The following is a 22,059-nucleotide window of genomic DNA, read 5'->3' as shown; positions in this document are numbered from 1 at the left end:
GCTCTTGGTGTTGAACTTGATCGCGGTGGCCGGCTTCGTGCTCTTCTTGGCCAAGTGCCGGCCCATCTCGGTGCGCAGCGGAGACTCCTTCCATGAGATTCGGCCGCGGGCCGAGGCCGCTAACATCAGCGCGCACAGCGCCAGCCCCATCCAGGATGCGGTCCTGAAGCGCCTCTCGCTGCTCGAGGACATTGTCTACCGGCAACTAAACGGTAAGGACGCACGGGGATGCCACAGGGTTCAGCGTGGGCATCCGGTCCACCCCCGGGGGCCCTGCGCGCGGGGCGGGAGGCAGACCTCCTGGCTCCCGCGCGCTCCCTTTTACTCTTCCTGCCCCGTCTAGGCCAGGAGGCCGGGGCTGCTGGAAAGAATTCCCGGCTTTTCTGTGCTCCAGCTGCAAGTTTGCTTTTATCGTGGAAACACGTCAGCACAGCTGGCTCCAGGTCTCCGCGTGCAGGAATCATTACCTGGCCAGTTGGCCCCAAGTGCGGAAACTAGACGCGCGGCCGAATGGGACTAGAGGCGCAGGCGACTTAAGGGAGGAAATAGCTCTTACAGCTTAGCCTTTGGTGGGGTCGGACAGGGAGGGGCCTTTGGCGGGCTTAAACGTCTGCAAAAGTCGAGGCCTTAGATCTGGAGCTAACGCGCTTCGGTAGTGCGCTGGAGGAATGTTATCTCTCTAGGAGGCAGCCTGTTCAGCTAGTAACGAGGACCCCTCCCTTCCCGGCTCTGCTTCGGTGAAGCTGCTATTAAAAACTTCCGGATTCTCCCTGAGAGCTGCCTGAGGGCAATTGTTAAAGTTCGCGGTGTGTAGGGGAAGCAGGTTTTTAAGGAATGTAGCGAAGAGAGGTGTGCCATCCAATCAGTGATAGTTATCAGGATCTGTCCCAGCTAAAACGTTCTCACTGTTTCAGGTGGAGAGGGAGACTTTTCACACCTCCTGGTCACATCTGGTCCAGGAGCTGATGGATCATTGGACATTTGTTGCCCCCAAGGTCAGAATATTACACTAGAGTATGGGCAGCTCTCCAAGGTCCACATGACTGGTATCCAAGGCAGATTCAAGGCTGCCATCTCCCTTCCTAAGCTTCTAACTCAAGTTCTTATGGTAATTCCAGAGCTGGGTGTGCTAAGTCGCTTCAGTCCTGTCCGACTTTTGCAACCCCATGGACTGTAACCCACTAGGCTCCTCTGTGCCTGGGATTATCCAGGCCAGAATACTGGAGTGGGTTGCCATGCCCTCCTCCTGAGGATCTTCGCAACGGAGGAATTGAACCCTTGTTTCTTATATCTCCTGCATTGTCAGGCCGGTTCTTTACCACTGGAGCCACCCCGGCAGCTCCAATGCCAGAGCTACTGATAGTCATAAAGATAATGATCATAATTGTCGGTGAAATTCTTACTGTGTGCCAGACACAGTGCCAAGAGGTTACAAGTGCATTATCTCATTCAGTGTTCACATCAGTTCAGCGTGGTTCTTTCCATTTCCCATATCAGAAATAAGACAAGAAGTTTTGGAGAGGTTAGTTAACTAAGTTGCCTGAGGTCCTGCTGCTGCTAAGTGGCAGAGTCTGGAGTCAGAACCCCGGGTCTGGCTGACCAGAGAGCCTGCGTTTTTGACAGCTTCCATCGAATGTCTCCTCCTAATTATAGGGAGTCTTCACTTTGATGATGTTAGTAAGACCTGGCTCAGCTCAGGCACTGTCCTCCTTGCAGTTGGAGCTAGAGAGCAGCCCGGTGGCAGGCAGGGAGAAGAATGTCACCAGACTGTCTTCTTCCCACTTTTCAATGATCCCTTCTGGGTCCTTCCAGATGGGATGGGGTCAGATTTGCAAGCATCCTCTGAAAGGACCCCTTGAGCTTCTTGATATCACTCAACAAATATCCAGGGGAATCCTTGAACTTGTACATGCAGTGGGATGCTGCAATCCCACTGACCTCCAGCAGACAGCAGGGCCTGGCTGTAGGTGTGGACCAGCTGTAGGTGTTGTCTGCGGGCGTCTGGTGGGAGCTCTTTTCCTGTATGTCCAAGAACCAAGGCACAGAATGAAACAAAAGCCCGCAATTCATTTCTGGAGGAACTGGATGCTTATGGGATGGTCCTTATTATTTTACACAGATCCAGGCCATAGACTGATCCATAGGACTCAAAAGAGCGCACAAGATATCTGGCTCCCTTAAGTGTCAGGCTGTACCCAAGGACACAAATCATTTCAATTAGGTAACAGAATATGATATACACCCCATCAGTGCCCCAAATAGCAATAATAAAATGCTAAGCGGTATTTACGAAGTGCCACGGACACACTAGGACTCATTTGGTCTTTCCAGCAACACTAAGGATAGGTGCTGATACTCCCCTTTTAGGGGAGTAATCCCTGGTGGCTCAGACCGTAAAGAATCTGCCTGTGATGCAGGAGACCGGGGTTTGATCCCTGGGTTGGGAAGATCCCCTGGAGAAGGAAATGGCTACCCACTGCAGTATTCTGGCCTGGAGAATTCCATATAGCCCAGTGGGCTACAGTCCATGGACTTGCAAAGAGTTGGATACAACTGAGCAACTAACACTGCCCTTTAAGTAACTTGCTCATAATCACCCAACTAGGGGGTGACAGAACTGGGAATTTAAGTTCTGACAGAACTGGCATAGTCTGGTTCCAGAATTGAGGTTCTCAGCTGCTTCACTGGCTTGTCTTAATCTTTTTCTTTTTTTAATGTGGACCATTTTTAATGGTCCAAACAATAAAGAATTTGTTACAATACCGCTTCTGTTTTATATTTTGGTTTTTTGGCTGCAAGGTATATGAGCGCTTAGCTCCCCGAACAGGGATCAAACCTGCACCCCTTGCATTGGAAGGTGAAGTCTTAACCACTGGACTGCCAAGGAAGTCCCAATCTTAGGTGTGCCTCAGAGTCACAAAACACCAATACTTTGGCCACCTAATATGAAGAACTGACTCATTGGAAAAGACCCTGATGCTGGGAAGGATGGAAGGCAGGAGGAGAAGGGGACAACAGAGGATGAGATAGTTGGTTCTCGTCTCAGAGGATGAGATGGTTGGATGGCATCACCGACTCTATGGACATGAGTTTGGGTAAGCTCCAGGAGTTGGTGATGGACAGGGAAGCCTGGCGTGCTGCTGTCCATGGGGTCACAAAGAGTCCGACACGACTGATCGACTGAACTGAACTGAACTGAACTTAGAGTCACATGGAGGGCCTTTTAAGAGGTAGATTTCTAGGCCCCACTCACAGAGTCTCTGATTCAGTAGCTTTGGGTTGAGGGGGTCTGAGACTGTATCTCTGGCAAGTCTGTGGCCTGAACCATGACCCAGAACCCTCTGCTGCCTATGCCAGGCAGAGCAAAGAGGAAAACCCACTTGCCTGTTGGTGGGAGAGTGAGGACTTCCGGAAAGCTAAGAGTTTGCTTCAGATGAACTGGGGTCCTGGCTTCTTTCCCTGTGTGCTCTTCTGCCCTGTAAGCGATTTCCTGGGAGCGTGGGGATGTCCACCACGGGGGACTGGTTGCCTGGGTTAGGAAGAAGAGTTTTCTTGACTTGCAGCCTCTGAGGGGAAGCAGGCAGGAAGACTGGGTTTCGAGCTTTTCCTGAACAAGCCAGGAATTCAAGCTGCAATTAGATAGATGTTATCTTTCTGGCTGACAAGTGTAATTTGCAGTGACCTTCCCTCTCTCCACCCCACTCACAGCACTCCATCCTCTGCCTGTGCATGTTTTGGGTAAAGCGCATCCCACCTGTTGATTCTGTAGGCCTGCCGAGGTCTTCTGCTGCGGTGGGAGGGTGCTGAGATGGGACTTGGATTCCTGTGTCTACTTGTGCTGCAGCGTCTCCACTCCTTGCTACTGAAGGAGAACAAGGAAACCTTGACCTTGGTGCTCCTTATTGCTTGGGAATTAATAGAGGGCTCAAGAGAGCCAAGCACTGGGCACACAGGAGGGGCCCAGCCCCTTGGGCACCAAGTGGGAGCTGGTGATTTAATGATGTTCAGGTTTCTCAGACCTTTCCTGGGGTCTCTTATGAAGTTCAAGCAGGAGACACAGCACAGCCATCTGTAGTGTCCTCTCACCCTGGAAACAGTTTCTTGGGTGTCCTGTAAGGGCCCCTCTGGGCTGGGGATGCCAGGGGTGATCCAGACTTCCTCATAACGGGGCTTCTCTGCTAAAACTCTTAGTGCTTGTCTTTTGAAAAGTGGTTGCAGGCTGTTATTGCTTTGTTTTTCTTAATGCAGGCTGAGAAGGACACTCTAAAGGGAAAGTGGAAAAGCTGAAATGGAGGGAAAAGCACACTGAGATGATTTTGTCCTCTCCCCTCCAGACCCTCTCTGACACCTGCCCTTCCATCTTTACCATTGGGCACCCACTGCTGCCCCCTTAACTGCTGCTGTAGTGCCCTTTAACACAAGCCCCAGCCTCTGTTCTCTCACCCTCCTTTTCGGGACTCTGGCTGTCTGCATGGAAAGCACTGCTTGCAAAGGGCCCAAGACCTTCCAGGAGTTTTGTGTTTCCTGAGGAACCGTGATCAAGCCTAGAGGCTGATGGTCAAGGCCGACCACTGTCAGCCCACGTTCCCACCCTGGCCCAGTGCTTCTGCCTCCTCCAGCCAGGCTGATCCACTTGCTGAAATAGCCCTGCATTTGTCTGAGGGTTGCATCTTCTGTGTTTCAGGTGGTTTGCTCTCCCCACCCGCTTTCTACATTCATGTGTCCTTTAAAGCTTGACTCCAGGTCACTCCCTGGGGGCGGTAGGTTGTGCCAACTCCCACGGTCTGAGCTCTTCCTGCACCAGGTTGCTTGAAGCTTTCTTGCCCATGTCCATGGCACCCATGGCTTTGACTCTAGTGCCTCGGTGGCTTTGCCTTTTGAGTTCAGAACTGGACTGCAGGTGTTTTGAGGACTTGAACCATATTTTGAACTATTTAATACCATGCCCATCCTTCAGCATCTGTCATAACACCCTGTATGTCATGTGGGCAAAAAGGTTTATTGGTTTGATTAGTTGGGTGGAAGCTAGTTTTGGGAGGTAAATGGTAACCACAGAGGAAATAACCTTGACTCTGTAAAGACTGGATTATGTGGGGTGGGTGTAGTTGGAGGAAGGAGTTGGAAAGCCTTAGCTGGGTAGAGTGAGTGTGAGGTATTCATCTTGTCTCTGTCATCTTGCCTGCACCATCTTGAGGCCACCCCTGGTCGTTCACCAGACCCTGATTAAAGGGCGCTAGAACCTTCGGAGGAGCCTGGAAGTGAAGCAGTTAGCCAGGTTAAAGACCAGCACGGTTCAGTATGCTTTTTGTGAATGTGTGGTTTTATAACGTGCTCGTTTTATGCTCCTTTTCTCTCTAGAGTAGAATTAATTCATATTTTATCATGGAAATTTTAGAAAATCCAAAACCATTATGCAGAAGAAAATAACATTGTGTTAATTTTTTTTTTTTTTTTTTTTTAATGGTGGTTTTGTACTAATGTTAGGAAAACAGACGAAGGGACAGACAGAGTTCCTGATAGAATTCCCATGTAACTCTGTACAGGGCTTTTGGCTGGCTGTCACCTTCTGAGGAAGTTATTTGTTTTCTGTGATTTTAGAGCTGAGAAAGGTGAGACTTAGAGAATACTATGTGACTTGGCCATGATGACACAGACAGTGAGGGGCAGAGTCAAGATTCCAGAATATCACGGTCCTTTTCCCAGGTTGAGCATCCCCCGATAGGTCAGGATGAAGGTGGTGGGCTGTCATGAGCTCTGGCTGGTGACCTCGTCCCTCATCCATGCCCTGGTGCAGGGACTCACAAGGGCACATGTGACTACTCCATCCGGTAAGCCTAGGGCCCTGCTGTCATAAGAGGAAATGCAATCGATTGAGGTTAGGTTCCAAATTTAGATTTCAGAAGGATATTGAATAGAAGCAGGGTTGCTTGAAGAAATTGAAAACCTTTGCAGGCAGGGAGAGAAGTCAAAATTACGCAGCCTGGTCCTGCCCCCAAGCCACACGGACAGATGAAGCTGGAGTCGGAGCTGCAGGAAACTGACACGTTCCCAAACAACCCACCTGCAGCCCACCCAGCCTACTGCATCAGCAGGCCCATGAGGTGGAGAAAGTGAGTGGGCTCAGAAGGACAGGGCAGAGGTGTGTTCTCTGGGCCTTCAAGGTGGCGTTGGGAGGAGAGGGATTGTATACTGAAAGCATCTCTTCCTGGATGCCAGAGCTGGCCCTGAGCTGTTTCTTCTTTCATGGAATATACGTGTGCTCATATAGACTGTTGAGCTGGAGGGTACTAGCATTCCCAATGGGAAGGAGTAAGGGGGAGAGAGCTGAGGGCACATGTTCGCATTAAAATCACTCCTTGCAGGTGAGCCTCAGAAGGGTACCAGGGCAGTGTGAGTCTTAGGAGCTGCATGGAGGCTTTCATCGGGGCTTCCAGGTGGCTCAGTGGTAGAGTCCGCCCGCCAGTGCAGGAGACGCAGGTTTGATCCCTGAGTCGGGATCCTTGAATAGTGAAAGTAGGTGATTTATCCCAGGCGGCTCAGTGGCAAAGAATCTGCCTGCAATGCAGGAGATGTGGGTTCAACCCCTGGGTATGGAAGATCCCCTGGGGAAGGAAATGATAACCTACTTTGTATTCTTGCTTGGGAAATCCCATGGACAGAGGAGTCTGGCAGGCTACAGTTCATGAAGTCGCAGAGTTGAACACAACTTAGCAACTAAACCACAACAACAGGCTTTCATCAGGGCTTGGTGGCCAGCAGGGGCCCGGGTGTGTGGAAGGCGGATCCGCAGAGCCAGGGCCTGGGCACTGGAGGGAGGCTCACTTCTTTTACCTCCGATGGACTGATCACATCTGGTGGCTTCCAGAGAGATGGGGGGCCCGGTTCTTGGACAGCCCTGGGATACAGGCACATCTGTGTTGGCCAGTGTGTGTGCCAGGCACCCTGCCAGCAGGGGCAGCTGCCGCCTGCCCGGCCCAGAATAACTGGGGAGAGGCCATCAGCGTCATTGTCGAGGAAGAACTCTGATGCCCTGACCTTTGCTGTTGCCAAATCTGGAGTGTCCTTTGTGGATGGGGAAAAAGGTTTGGCAATTAGAGCTAAGAGTGAGAATGGAGAGGTGGAGCGTGGGCTCAGTGGAGCCACATTGAGTGGAGAAACACCTAAGGTCAGACACCTCTCAGTCTTTAAGAATATAATATTGGGAGAAAGGGTGTTCTCTTGGGCGGCAGACAGTCTGGGTTTGATGACTGGTTCTGTCACTTATTAACTGTGTGACCTACCTTGGGCAGACTTGTGGGCACAGACTTGTGGGCACAGCGGGTGAAGGAGGGGGGAATGCATCGAGAGTGGCACTTACATGTATACACTATCGTGTGTTACATAGATGGTGATAGTTTTACCACCATTTCTCAGCTGTGAAATGGGGATGCTGTGAGTCAGGCGGAGCAGGGATTCACAGTGTGCAGCATGCGCCACGGTGCCCGAAGTGTGGCAGCTGGGAGAATGCTTCTTTTCTTCTTTTTTTTTTTTTGATTGGAGGATAATTGCTTAACAAATGTTGTGTTGGTTTCTGCTGTACGTCAGCGTCCATGCATGTGTGTGCTCGGTCACGTCTGACTCTTTGTGACCCCGTGGACTGAAGCCTGCCAGGCTCCTCTGTCCGTGGAATTTTTCAGGCAAGAATATTGGAGTGGGTTGCCATTTCCTCCTCTAGGGGATCTTCCTGTCTCGGGAATTGAGCCCATTGTCTCTCATGTCTCCTGCATCGGTAGGTGGATTCTTTAGCACTGGAACACCTGGGAAGCCCTGCAATGTCAATCAGCCATAAGTATACATAGAGTCCCTTGCTCCCGAGCCTTTCTCCCCCGCCTTCTGTAATAGGTGGTCACTGAGCACCAGGCTGAGCTCTTGGCGCTGGACAGCAGCTCCCGGCAGCTATCTGTTTGACATACAGGAGTGTATATATGGCAATGCTACTGTTGATTCGTTCCCCCTCCTTCACCCGCTGTGCCCACAACTCTGTTCTCTACACGTGCATCTCAATTTCTGCCCTGCACATAGGTTCCTCAGTACCAGATTTCTAGATTCTGTATACATGTGTTAATATGCGGTATTTGTTTTCCTCATTCTGACTGACCTCACTCTGGATGACAGGCTCTAGGCTCACCCACTTCAGTTCAACTTCGTTCCTTTTGATGGCTAATATTCCATTGTGCTGTGTACCACAACTTCTTCATCCATTTACCTGTTGATGGACGTCTAGGTTGCTTCGATGTTCTGGCTATTGTAAATAGTGCTGCAGTGAACATCTGGGTACATGTGTCTTTTTGAATGAAAGTTCACTCTTTGAGGAAGGGAGCCTTGCTTGCTTGTTCCTCATCATATGTCTGATGCTGAGAAGTCCCCTGGCTCATAATAGGTGCTCAGCAGATATTTCTGGAATGAATGCATGAACAGTCGTGCTGGTCCTTGTTACCTGAGGTGTAAATCTCAAGATAGGGCAGGAAAGGTCTGTTTTGCTCTTAAGTTGCTTAAGCTCTTTGAATCAACCTAGGATTCTTCTCTTTTTCGTGGTTTTGTCCGAGGCTGAGTTCTGTTTCTCTCTTTCTTCTCTTGTCTTCTTCCCCATCTTCCACTTAACTTACAGTAGTGGTGCCTTTGGATGATCGCTTTTGAGGCCTGGGAGAAGAAATGGTCGCCTGTATATATCAAATCCCATTGCAGAAATGTTGGTCATTTCCATCTGTTTGTGAGCACTTCCTCACTGCGGGGTGTGGGTTAGCTGCATGGATGCAGAGATGTAGATGGCACGCCCACCTAGACATCTGTGGTCCAGTTGGAAGGGCGGGTTTGTAGTTTCACCAGGTGTACACAAGGTTTTAGAGGTGGAATGAGTATGGCGGTGGTGAGACCTGACCTGGCCCTCAGTAGGTGCTTGACCAAGCAGTGTTGAACTTGAAGGCGAGAACTCCAAAGTTTTAACACATAGACCAGAGGACCCAGGTAGTGAGACCACTTGGGGGCCTGACATGGAAGCAAATCATAGAAGGTGGTCAGGCAGGGCGATTGACACGGGGAATGAGTAGAGGCAGAGATGGGTGAGGGGACAGAAGGAAGGCCATGTGACCTTCATTGGCCACATGGAGCTTGTTTAGAGGACCGGATGGTGGCTGGACCCAGCCAGGCTCAGCCTCTGGCCAAGTTAGAGGTAATTCTGTAGACGTGGGGAGCTATTGGATGAAGTGGTCACTGCAGTGATGACCTAAGGGGATTGACGTTGTGTTGGGATTTAGTGTGCACTCAAATAGGTGGGAAAGTGAGTTAGAATCCAGCAATGGGTAGAAAGTTCTGGTGTCGCTGGCCCAGCCATGCCTGTGGTTCAGCACTCAATGAGCCCTCTGAGCCTCAGTGATTCCAGGTGCCCTTGCCCTCTGACCCCTCTCCTTGGCCACATCCTGAGTTGGCCCTTTGGAAAATCAGAATCAGCCCTCGGCACTCTGAGCTGCGTGCTCCCCGCCCTTTGGGGAGCTCCCCACTCCATGAGTTCACAGAGGTGTACTCAGCCCTTCAGCAATGCCTGTTGCTCTCCTTTCCTCTGGTTCCAGCCTTTCACATCAGCCTGGATGGGAATTCTCTTCCTAGCTCCTCCAGGATCCTCGCCTCTGTGCCCTCTGCTCCATCCATCTCGTGGCCCCCCGATTGGCTGATTCCCAAGGAAAGGCCCACGCAGCCAGGCATTGGCGACCTCAGCATGCCCTCTGCAGTCTTAGGTTGCCCTGAGCTTGCCCAGCAGCTGCTGGTAGGTCTTCCTTTCTGTTCCCCATTTGTTTCTGAGTCAAAGAGGAAGTAGGGGTGGATTGGAGGGATTCTGCGGTGGCGATCCAAACCCGGCTCCTCCCGCCCCTCCCCTGTTGCTGCTCTCAGATGACCCAAAAGCCTGTCTGTTCCAGCTGCTGCAGCAGCAGCCCCCTGCCTGGAGGCTTTAGCCCAGCAGTGGCTGTTGCAGCCACAGTCCCTACTGGTCTGCCTTCCGAGGCCACCACCAGGCATCTGGGTCCTCCTGCATTTCATGGATTCAGCTGGAGTGCCCTGTCACAGGAGAAGACCTGTTTCCTGTGCCGAGGGGACCAAATGATGGAACTCAAAAAATCAATCGGGGATGCCAGCTCCCCGCCGGGTGGCCTTTGATGGAGGAATAGGAGCGCCCCATCAGCTGGGAAGGCGTTTCTGAATTCTGGGTAGCACTTGAAAAATAATGCAGGGCTCACTTGGTTGAAAGACCTTCCTCTGCTTTTGTTATGACACCTCGCAGGTCTTTAGACTGCTTGACATGTGGATGACAATTGGCTTAGCCACTGATAGAGAAGTTTTCCCTTTTAATAATGTCCCTGTCATGGCTAACTGCAGAGCCTCAGCCTTGCCATGCATGAGTAATAAACTGCTGCCGTAATTACAGGCGGCCACAGCCAGACGCCAGCACACAAGCTTGCTGACAGTTAACAGGGAGCAGGGTTCCAGAAGAGCCTCCTTCCAACCCTGCCTCCGACACAATGGCTAATCGTGTGATTACTCTTTACTGAGGGCTGTCTCATGGTTATACGGGGCTTGTTAGGTGCTGTACTTTGCTGCTGGAAAGAGTGTGAATAACAGTCAGGAGACTGGGGATCTACTTCTTTGTATTTCTAGGGGCCAAAGTGTCAATAAGAGTGGCATGACTTTAGGGGACTTCCCTGGTGGTCCAGTGGCTAAGAATCCCCACTCCCAATGCTGGGGGCCCGGGTTCAGTCCCTGGTTAGGGAACTGAGAGTTTGCATGCTGCAACTAGAGATCCTGCATGCTGTAACTAAGAGCTGGCACAGCCAAATCAAGAAAATAAACATTTTTTAACAAAGAGCTATGTGACTTTAGGGGTAGACTTTTAGATTTTGAATAATACTCCCTTCCTCCCACCGCATCCTATTAAAATCTCACGCATCCTCTAAGAACCAATTCAGATGTCCTTTATTCCTTGAAACCTTCCCTGCCACCTTGTCAGAATTAATTGTTCCTTCTTCTAGGCTCTTATGGTACTCTGTGTGGGTCTACTTTTAGCTGTTGTTTATCTCTGCCTTGCATTAGAATGAATCATTTACATGGTAACAGTTTGCAAGGGAATAGGTTTTATTCATTAACATTTTCTATTTTTATTTTTTTATTGAGTTACAGTCGAGGTATAAGTTACAAATGTACAACATAGTGATTCACAGTTTATAAGGGTCATACTTCAGTTTTAGTTATTATGAAACGTTGGTTATGTGCCCTGTGTTGTGCAATATATACTTGTAACTTATTTATTTTATACAATAGTTTGTATTTCTTAATCTTCTACCCCTATCTTCCCCCTCCCTCATTCTGTGTCCCCACTGGTAACCACTCATTTGTTCTGTATGTCTGTGAGTCTGTTTCTTTTTTGTTATATTCACTAGTTTGTTTTATTTCTTAGATTCCACATATAAGTGATATTATACAGTATTTGTCTTTCTCTTTCTGACTTATTTCACTAAGCCTAATACCCTCCTGGTCCATCTATGTTGTTGCAAATGGCAAAATTTCATTATTTTTATGGCTGAATAGTATCCCATTGTATATATTAAAAGCCTTCTCTATGTCATTTAGAAATTAATTCATCAGCAAGTAACTTGTTTTCACTTAGCAAGTCCAGAAGTAGTGGTAACCAGCACTGGTCTGGAACTGTGAAGTCATTATGATGACATTATAATGTCATAATTCATTATATTTTCTTGGTCATTTCTTCATGGTTACAAGATGGCTGCAGTGGTTCCAGTCATTGCATCTTTGTGTAAAGTAGGACGTACTGTGCCACTGGTCACATCTCCTATTGTTTAATCAGGGAAGAAAATCTTTTCCAGAAGTCTTCCTGCTAAGCTCATGTGGTCCAGAGAACGGCCACGTGGCCAACCTTACTTCAAGAGAATAGTTGCTTTTCAGAGTATGGTGGAGGCAAAAGAGAAGGAGAGAAGGAATGGTGTTTGTAGAAACTGTGGTATCTGCCATCTCTACACTCCCAATATCTTTTCAGCAAATAGTAAAATAAAGGAAGACTCTATGCTGTCTAGAAATTCAGTGAACTAAAATATTAAGTCCTTGGGCATTCTGGTTAACTTGGATTTGATCTGAAGACACATCATAGATTGAAACTACTGTGTACAACCACATTTTGTCAATGCTGAGATGCACATTTTTACATTTCTGAAATTGAGATTCACTTTATGATCAGTAGTGTGTCCCAGTTTAATTGGCAATGCTTTCCTCTTTTCTTGGAACATAAAAATGGTGTCGCTGACGACTGAAGGCATCTTAGATTTGATGAAATATAATATATGATCTTTGTAAATATACATGCATACCATAGTGTACCATATGCAGTGTTTTCATTGGATATCTAATACATATCCTAGGGATTCCCTGGTGGCTCAGTAGTAAAGAATCCACCTGCCAATGAGGAGACGCAGGTTCTATTCCAGGGAAGACCCCCTGGAGAAGGAAATGGTAACCCGCTCCAGTATTCTTGCTGGAAAAAGCCCATGGACGGAGGAACCTGGCAGGCTACAGTCTTTAGGGTCACAAAGAGTCAGACATGACTGAGCGACTGAGCACATGCACACTAATACATATCCAGTGTTTCGTGTTGCTTAAGTCCACACCAAACCTGTGTACATTATATAATATATGACATATATTATATGTCATGTTATTTGACAGTTGAGGAAGTGGAAACTCAGAGAAAGCAGTTGTCCAGAGACAACCACCAGCTGCCTTTAATCTGTCTTCGTTGGTGAAGTTGGCACTTTCTGACTTCCAGGTGTGGGACTTGGTCCCAAGTAGCATTGGTGGCTGGTCCAGGGGTTGCCGAGGGAGGCTTAGGGATGCAGTGTCAGGAAGGCAGCAGGGAACCTGGCTTTCCTTAGGTTTAGCAGCTACTGGTGTGTGTAAAGTTGTAAAGCTGTTAATTCTAGAGCTCTGAATTATGCTGTGTGAGCATTAAATCCAGGCCATAATTAGAACAAACTGTGAGAAAAGTGAAATTGATATTAAGTTAATTAAAAGGCTTTGCTTATATTTGCAAGGAAATTAGCACAACGAGAGTGCTGACAAGTGCACATTGTTAATTTCTTCTTCATTTGGGCAACTCTCAGCAGGCCTGGGGCAAGCTTTGTTCTTGGCTTCTGCCCTGTGCCCTCCCGCCCATTGAATCTCCATCTTATTGGTATCATGGTGGCTTTAGTTGGGCAAGATGCAATATCATCTTCTGATGGTCAGTTTTTGATGGATACTAAGCTTTGAAGAGAAACCACCCTATCCTGTTGAGGGCTCAGGCCCTTGAGGTGTGTATTTGGTGCTTCAAAGCTCTGTGTTGACATGTAGACAGTGCAATTGACAGAGGTGGTTCCTTCACATCCAGAAGGTATTCCCTTTGGCCCAACATGTCCAGGTCATTCCTGTTCATCATCCTGACCTAGGTCACAGATTGGGTTAGCATGTGTAGAACTTTAATCTGGAATTCCTAGAAGGGTGGAGACTATCTTTCTTATGGAACCATTTATACCAGATCAGAGTCTGGATTAGGGAGGCGGATATTAGGTAACCTAGAACTAGCTTGGTCTCTGGTTGAGGTGGCATTGGCAATGCTGTATTCACTGAGAGACTGTGTTTTCCTCTTGGGCACAGAGCTTATCTTCAGGCTTCCAGCAATTACGTGGCGGGGGCATGTGACTGAATTCTGGGCATTGGAAGATAAGAGGAAGTGATGTTTGCCACTGTCAAACTAGGCCCACAAAATATCCCATGGGGTCCTCCATGCCTTCCCTCTTTACCTTCCTGTAGTGGCCTTGGAATCTATATCTTGATGGCAGAAAGGATGGAAGGATCCTCAGTCTCTGAATGACTGTGTGAAACGGTAGCATCCTGTCTTCCCCAGCCCTCTTTTGATATCTCTGTGCATTTGATGTTTGTGTTAAGCCATTGAGATCTTGGAGCTTATCTGTTGTGACAGCTAGTGTTAATCATCCTGGCTAATTCAATTAGGCAGGTCTGGAACACTAGTCTCCCTGAGTCACAGGACAGTCTGTCTCCATCCTTGATGAATATGACCAGCAAATACTGAGCAATCAGTGGGCTGGGATAAGGTGGTTGAATTAAAAGCCACCTGGCTGCAGACCTGCTTCTGTTTCTCTGCTGCTGGCTTTAAGAAAACAGTCTTGTTTTTCAGTGCCCCAGTGTTCTGTTTACAGAATGATGGAATGATTATAATCATCTCCTGCTTAGGCTCCATGTTGGAGCTGAGGGCTAAGTATTGAAATATGGCTAAGTTGTTTGCAATTATAAACAACTAAATAATATATGCATTGTCTTTATTACGGCTTCAACTGATAGGCACTGGCATTCTTCAAGAAGAGACGAACTGGAAAGGTTAGTTTAAGAATTAGCAATTAAAAAAATCATGATCTTTGCTGCCACTGAATTTTAAATCGTGCAAACATTTATGTTTGTGCCAAAGATCCACAATTTCCTTTAGAGCAATTACTGAAATGCATTCACAAGATAAAAATGGAGTTTGGGGAAGAATATTTAAGAGCTCTTTAATGATGTTAAAAACTTTGCTAATTTGCCAAGTTGTTCAGAAATCCACTTCAGTTTTTTTTCCTGCCTACCCATCTTCCTGCAATTGAACTGGTTCCAGGAGATTTGAAGAAAGGGTCTGAAACTAATATGAAAAATACACAAATCTCATGAAATATCGTTTCAAGAGTCTTTTCCTTTTCCTTCATTAGCTGAAGGTGAACACTGGGGAAAGTTTAAGAACCCTCGGGCTGTGTTTGCTTGCACAAAACCGTTTGGGGAGAAAACAAAAGCTAAACGGTAGTTACTAAGGGGTGGTTTGGATTAAATGCGTTCCGTTTGTTACTCTTTGGTGGCTTGTATGCGTAGACCCTTAGGAAGGAGTAGACTGTCTTCGTATCTTCATCCTCATCCTCCTTACTCAGATCTCAGCTTGGCACATCTGCAGCCAGGGAAAGCTTGTGGTTCCCCCAGCATCCCTGCTCTGTGGGTGTTCCAGCTTCCCATGGGTCCTGGGGGGTCCAGATTCATCCTTCCTCTTTCCCACCAAAAAGGATGTAGTGTAATGGTGCGCAGTCCATTCGTAAGTTCATAGTTACCTCTCATGGATGGATCTCTTGAAAGCCTAATCCTCAGTGGAGAAAGTTCAATAGCATTGAGTTCCAGGCAAGAGACAGAGATCCAACTCTGACCCCATCAGCTGACCCCACCAGCTACTTCCCTAACCATATTACCTCTGGGAGGGTTGGGGCGGGGAGCATACAGTGGACTGAGTTCGGGCTTTCCAGTTAGGTGGATGAAATCTCAAACTTCCTTATGGCTACTTAACATAGCCAAGCCAAACTTGGATTTAGGGCAACTTACATAAACTGAGCCCCGGTTTGCCCATCTAGAAGATAGCCACTGTGTTTAGAAGTATGATAAAGCCTGTGCAAGATGGTACTTGTCAAAAACCTTGAGGAGTGCCTATATTTAGGAGAATGTTGATAAACAGTTTTATTAATACCATAGCACTGTTAACAGAACCATTTCCTGCTTTTTGGAACAAATATTTAGTTCTTCCAAGACTCCACTTTCTCCCTGCTGAACTCTAGAGAAGAATTTAAAGTCTGTTCAAGTTGTATAATTTTATGGATCAGAAAGGTAGTCCATGAATTGCAGTTTCTTTTCATGTAAACAATGGCTAGTCAGGATTGGTTAGATTTGCACCTTTTGGCAGCAATACAGAGTTCAATCTAAAGGAAGAAGAAGTGATTTTCCTAGGTGTGGTGGTTTTAAAACGTATCTGCACATTCTTTGACACCATTCTCGGCAAAGGTGGAGTTGAATTCCTCTCCCGTTGATTATTAAGGGTTGACCTGAGTGACTTCCTTCTAGTGAGTGGAGTTGAATGGAGTTGATGTTGCATGACTTCTGAGGTGGGATCATGAAGGGTGACAGCCTTCCGACCTGATGCTCTCTCTGAGGACGTGCATCTTTGAAGCCTTGAGGCATCTTTGAAGCCTAAAGACTAGGCTGCACTGAAGCCACCATGCTGGAGAGACACGTGGAGAGAGAGAGAGAGACTGAGAGATGGAGAGGGTAGTCCAAGAAGTCTCATCTGTCCAGCTCTCAATTGGTTCTGTCTTCCCAGTGAATGAGCCAGACACGTAAGTGAACAAGCCTTAGTAGCCCCAGGAGCCCCTGCCCCCGCTGTCTTCCAGCCTCCCCAGCGGATGTCCAGTGGAACAGCCATGAGCCTTCCCCTCCCTACACCCTGCCTGAATTACAGATTCATGAGCAAAATAAATATAGTGGTTGCTTGAAGCCACTAGATTTTGAGGTGGTTTGTTACATAGCAATAAATAACTGGAACACTGGGTCACTCTCCTTGTGTTTAATCAAGTGGTTTTTTTTTTTTTTTCTCCTCACCGTGAGAAATAGGGGACTTGATGATGATAAGTGTTAACAGTAATAAACGTAACAATAGCTAACATTTATTGTGCACTTGCTGAAAGTACCCAGCACCGTGCTGAAGACTTAAATGGACATAAAAGTAGATAATATTTTTGCTAAGTCTTAGGTTTACATGCCACTGATAGACTGCCGATAGCAGCCTGACTATTGCAGATGGGGTCAGGTTGGCCAAGAAGCGGAGGCAGCCTTTAACCAAGTCTCTCCTTTAGCCTGGACCACTGTGTCTAGGTGGGAGAGGAAAGGAGCCCCGCCCTGGTGGCTTCCGCCCACGTGGGCATCACCTGTTAAGCACAGAACATCATGTCCTCGCTCGTGGACCCTCACGCCAGAGTTTCCAATATTGCACTATTTCAGGTCTTTCAGCAGAAACAAGAACACCCTTGACAGAGCCTGTCTCTGTAGGAGACAGATGATTTCCTACTTTTTGGGGAGCTGGAGAATTTGGTGTTTCTGCAAAGGATACACACTGCAAACCTACAGAATACCTTATTCTGCAGAGCTTTCAGTAACACTGCAAACTTCTTTTCTTCTAGTTAAGGAGAGTGGAACGTAGCGGCTTGTCTGAATTATAACAAAAGAAACAAGTCAACGTCCCACGTTTCCCAGAGTGAGAACATTTTTTATTTCAATCTTAAATACACACGATATCTATGGCGTCAACAGACTACAGACCGAAAGTGAAAGTGTTAGTTGCTCAGTTGTGTCTGACTCTGTGACTCTCTGGAAGAGCTGCAGCCCAACAGGCTCTTCTGTCCATGGGATGCTCCTGGCAAGAATACTGGAAGTGAAGGAGAAAACAGACAGAACAGGCTCTGTCTTGGAAGCAGGACTCCATCTTGGGCTGGACTGTGGACTTTGAGCTGTGTGCCCTGTATCTGTAGAAACGACATACAAACTGGAAAATCAGACCCCCCCAGATGAAGGAGCCTCAAGACTTGTACCTGGACTCTCCATCACCTAAAAGAATATGCTAATTATCTCTGTAACAGAACAAAGTCATAAATCCCATTATGCTTATTGGGGTATGACCATAGGCCTATTGATAAATGTCCACTGTTTAACTATCTAGGCTTATGAATCATGGGTTAACTTTGATCGTATCTCTCTTTTATCTTGTTCAGACTAGTTTCAAGGAATTTGGGGAGGTGGATTTGAGCACGTACACTTAGGGTATATAAGGTTTTAAAAAAACTGGTCAGGGTCCTTGGCTAAGAGGAGACTCCGCCTTGGGCCCTCCCGTGTAATAAACTGCACTCCATTATCTGCATTGTCCTTCTGAGTGAGTTTGTTTCCCGGAACGTGTGGCTACAACAGAAGGGGTTGCCATGCCCTCCTCCAGGGGACCTTTCTGACCCAGGGATCGAACCTGGGTCTCCTGCATTGCAGGTGGATTCTTTACTATCTGAGCCACTAGGGAAACCCTGACTACAGACTAGGGGATGCCATAGGTCAGTGGTTCCCACACCTGTCCGAGCTTCCTGTTGACTTGGGGAACTTTAGGAAAAACATACCAGTTCTCAGAACCCTCTGCCTGGAGGTTCACATTTGGCAGATGTGGAGTGGGACTTGGAAATCCTTATTTTTCAGAAGCTCGGTGGGTGATTCTGAAGTGCAGCTGGGAGCCACGGGGATGGTTGACTTCTGCACTTTGAAGTACTTTCTAGTCCTTTCCTGGTGCCAGAAGCTTTAAAGCCTTCGTAACTGTGAACTACTTCTTGGAAGGTAGCCATCTATCACTGCTTGCTTCAATGTCTGCATCTGCAAAAAAAAAAAAAAAAGTCCATTTTATAGGGCTGTTGGGAGGATTGTGTGCTATGCTGTGGTTAGTCGCTCGGTCATGTCTGACTCTTCGCAACCCTTTGGACTGTAGCCTACCTAGCTCCTTTGTCCATGGGATTTTTCAAGCAAGAATACTGGAATGGGTTGCCATTTTCCTCCTCCAGGGGATCTTCCTGACCCAGGGATCAAACACACGTCTCCTACATTGGCAGGTGGATTCTTTACCCACTGAGCCATCAGGGAAGCCTGTTGGAAGGAATAGATGAGTTTATGCATGCAGGGTGTCTCTTATGTTCCTGGCTTCTAGTAGATGATGATGATGGCTTTGATGGTGATTTGCTTTCTAACACTTGATTAACTTCATTACCAGCATTTGCCTGTTAATTTCAAGATTTCAAAAGGCACCTTCAAAACTGATTTCTTTTTTTTCTAATTAAAAGAACATTTAACATGAGAACCTACCTTCTTGATATGGGCATTGCTGTGGCTTGTGTTTTGGTGGCTCAGGCAGTTGGCACTCCGTTTGGGGCTTATGGCGCCTTCTGTTCTGCCAGTACCGAGCCTTCATCTCATGCCAATGGGGGGTGTCTTTTGTTTGATAAGCTGAATCTGGGTGCATATATTTCATTCTCTTTGCTCAGAGAACAGTTTTTTAACTTTTCATGTAAAGCCTGCTTTTCCTCTCTTTCTCTAGTGGCTAAGTCGTGTCTGACTCTTGCGACCCCATGGACTGTAGCCCGCCAGGCTCCTCTGTCCATGGAATTCTCCAGGCAAGAATACTGGAGTGGGTTGCCATTTCCTTCTCCAGGGGATCTTCCCAGCCCAGGAATTGAACCCGGGTCTCCTGCATTGCAGGCCAATTCTTTACCAACTGAGCTATGAGGGAAGCTTTTCCTCTACCATTTCCTCAATCCATATATGGAAGTATTGATCTTCTGGCTTTATAAACAGGTTGTTGTTATTGTTCAGTCGCTAAGTCATGTCCGACTCTTTGCGACCCTATGGACCGCATGCAAGGCTTCCCTGTCCTTTACCATCTCCTGGAACTTTCTCAAACTCATGTCCATTGAGTCGGTGATCCCATCCAACCATCTCATCTCTGTCATCCCCTTCTCTTGCCTTCAACCTTTCCCAGCATCAGGGTCTTTCCCAATTAGTCAGCTCTTTGTATCAGGTGGCCAAAGTATTGGCACTTCAACTTCAGCATCAGACCCTTCCAATGAATATTCAGGATTGATTTCCTTTAGGATTGACTGGTTTGATCTCCTTGCTGTCCACGGGACTCTCAAGAGTCTACTCCAGTACCACAGTTCGAAAGCATTAATTCTTCATAAAGAAGGACCCTCAGCCTTCTCTATGGTCCAGCTCTCACATCCGTACATGACTACTGGAAAAACCATAGCTTTGACTGTAGGGACCTTTCTCTGCATAGTGATATCTCTGCTTTTTAATATGCTGTCTAAGTTTGTCATAACTTTTCTTCCTAGGATTAGGGTGTTGTGTTGATTTCTGCTGTACAGCAAAGTGATGCAGTTATACACATATATACATTGTTTTTTATATTCTGTTCCATTATGGTTTACCCAGCATATTGAGTGCAGTTCTCTGTGCTTGACTATGAGTTTGGGTTTAGTCGATGCAAACTATTACATATTGAATAGATAAATCACAAGAAACCTTCCATGTTTTAGAAACTTTTCCAAATCTTTTGTGGTTGTCTTGGCCACAGCTAGTTGTCTACCTTCTTTTCTAGCTGTTGAGTTTTTCTGAAGCATTCAACTTGGTTTTCAAGGAAACAGTCACCCCCTTTCTTGTCCCACTCATAATGTCATCAATTTATGTAATTTAATAGAATTACATAATTATAGTAACAAGCACAGCTGGCATGAAGAGGTTTGAGGAAAAAACCAACAAACTGTTGGCAGGTATACAGCTCGATGGGTGAGAGAAGAAGCAGAAAGGCTCGCTAGAGAGAGGGGTGCCCACCAGCCTCGCTGACAGTGCCCTGGGAGTTCGCTTTGCCTTTATTCTCTTGTACAGAGGTGATGGTGGAGAGCATGGTTTCCAGCATCAGTCAAGAGAGCCTCTATTGTGTGAAATGAGCATGTTCACTGTGGAAACAGGGAGAGACGGAAATGAGAAAATAAAATGGTTATCATTCTACAGCATTAAAATAACAATGTGTGTGGATGTGTGCGCTCAGTCATGTCTGACTCTTTGTGACCTCATGGGCTGTAGCCTGCCAGGCTCCTGTGTCCAAGGAATTTCCAGGCAATAATGCTGGAATGGGTTGCCATTTCCTGCTGCAGGGCATCTTCTTGACCCAGGGATCGAACTCGTGTCTCTTGTGTCTCCTACATTGGCAGGTGGATTCTTTACCTCTGAGCCACCTAGGAAGCCCCCTAATAATAGCATTTTGCTGCTTTTTGCCCTATAAACATTTTTACAACTTTAAGATCATATTTATTTATTGAAGTATAGCTATGTACAGTATCGTTTCAAGCGTACAGAAATTCAATTATATGTATGTGTGTGTATATATATACATATATATATAGGTTATTATAAAATATTGTGTAGTGTTTCCTGTGCTACACAACAGGACCTTGTTGGTTATCTGTTTTTATATGTAATAGTGTGTATATGCTAACCCCAAACTCGTAATTTATCCCTCCCTTCATTACCTTTTCCGCCTTTGTCACTGTGACTTTGTTTTCTATGTCTGTGAGTCCCTTTCTGTCTCGTAAATAAGTTCATTTGTATCATTGATACTCATATTTAAACATTTGCCTCCTATGCTTCCTCTTAAAACATTGTTCTATAAATATGTCCCCATATTATTAAACATCTTATTAACATTAATTTTAGTTGTTATATATCACTTTCATGCAACGGTTTGACCCATAAGTCACTTTCTCACTTCCCTGTAGGCAGAGATTGCTCTATTAGAAAACACTCTGATTATTTTCTTCCTGAGCAGGCAAAAATTCACTTCTTCCCTTCTCTTTGTCTCCTTTATTGCCCTCGTAGAATACTTTGTTGTAATTAAAAATTACTGGAATATAGTTGATTTACAGTGTGGTGTTAGTTTCATGTATGCAGCAAAGTAAATCAGTTACACGTATATCCACTCTTTTTTTGGTTTGTTTTTGACTCTTTTCCCATACAGGCCATTACAGAGTATTGAGCAGAGCTTCTTGTGCTGTACAGCAGATCCTTATTAATCTATTTTCTGTATAGTAGTGTGTATGTCGATCCCAATCTCCCAGTTTATCATCTTCCTGACCAGAAATCCCATGGACAGAGAAGCTTTGTGGGCTAACAGTTCATTTTCGCAAGAGAGTTGGACACGACTTAGCAACTAAACAACAGCAAAGAATATTTTACACACTTGGTCGCCAAATGGGTGGAGGTTTTCCCACACCAAACAGTTCTCTGTGCCACCAGCTCGGTATCCTACAGATCAGCTCAATTCTGACATTGCTGCTGCCGCCAAGTTGCTTCAGTCACGTCCAACTCTGTGACCCCATGGACTGTAGCCCACCAGGCTCCTCTGCCCATGGGATTCCGCAGGCAAGAATGCTGGAGCGGGTTGCTGTGTCCTTCTGCAGGGGATCTTCCCAAACCAGGGATCAAACCCATGTTTCTTGTGTCTCCTGCATTGGCAGGTGGGTTCTTTACCACTGGCATCACCGGGGAAGCCCT

The 22,059-nt window shown here is 46.8% G+C and overlaps 1 protein-coding gene across 1 annotated transcript in view; it reads left to right on the top strand.

Moving 5' to 3' along the window:
- WBSCR17 (Williams-Beuren syndrome chromosome region 17) overlaps positions 1 to 22,059 on the top strand; it is a 431,575-nt gene that overhangs the window by 554 nt on the left and 408,962 nt on the right. Inside the window, exon 2 of the mRNA XM_010854340.1 lies at positions 1 to 212. Coding sequence (XP_010852642.1) covers positions 1 to 212 — 212 coding nt within the window. The remainder of the gene's footprint in view (positions 213 to 22,059) is intronic.

This window comes from Bison bison, unplaced genomic scaffold (assembly GCF_000754665.1).
Source record: "Bison bison bison isolate TAMUID 2011002044 unplaced genomic scaffold, Bison_UMD1.0 scf7180017864340, whole genome shotgun sequence".
Taxonomy (NCBI): Eukaryota; Metazoa; Chordata; class Mammalia; order Artiodactyla; family Bovidae; genus Bison; species Bison bison.
Note: the sequence above shows the minus strand (reverse complement) of the source record. Positions and strands in the feature narration are given on the sequence as shown.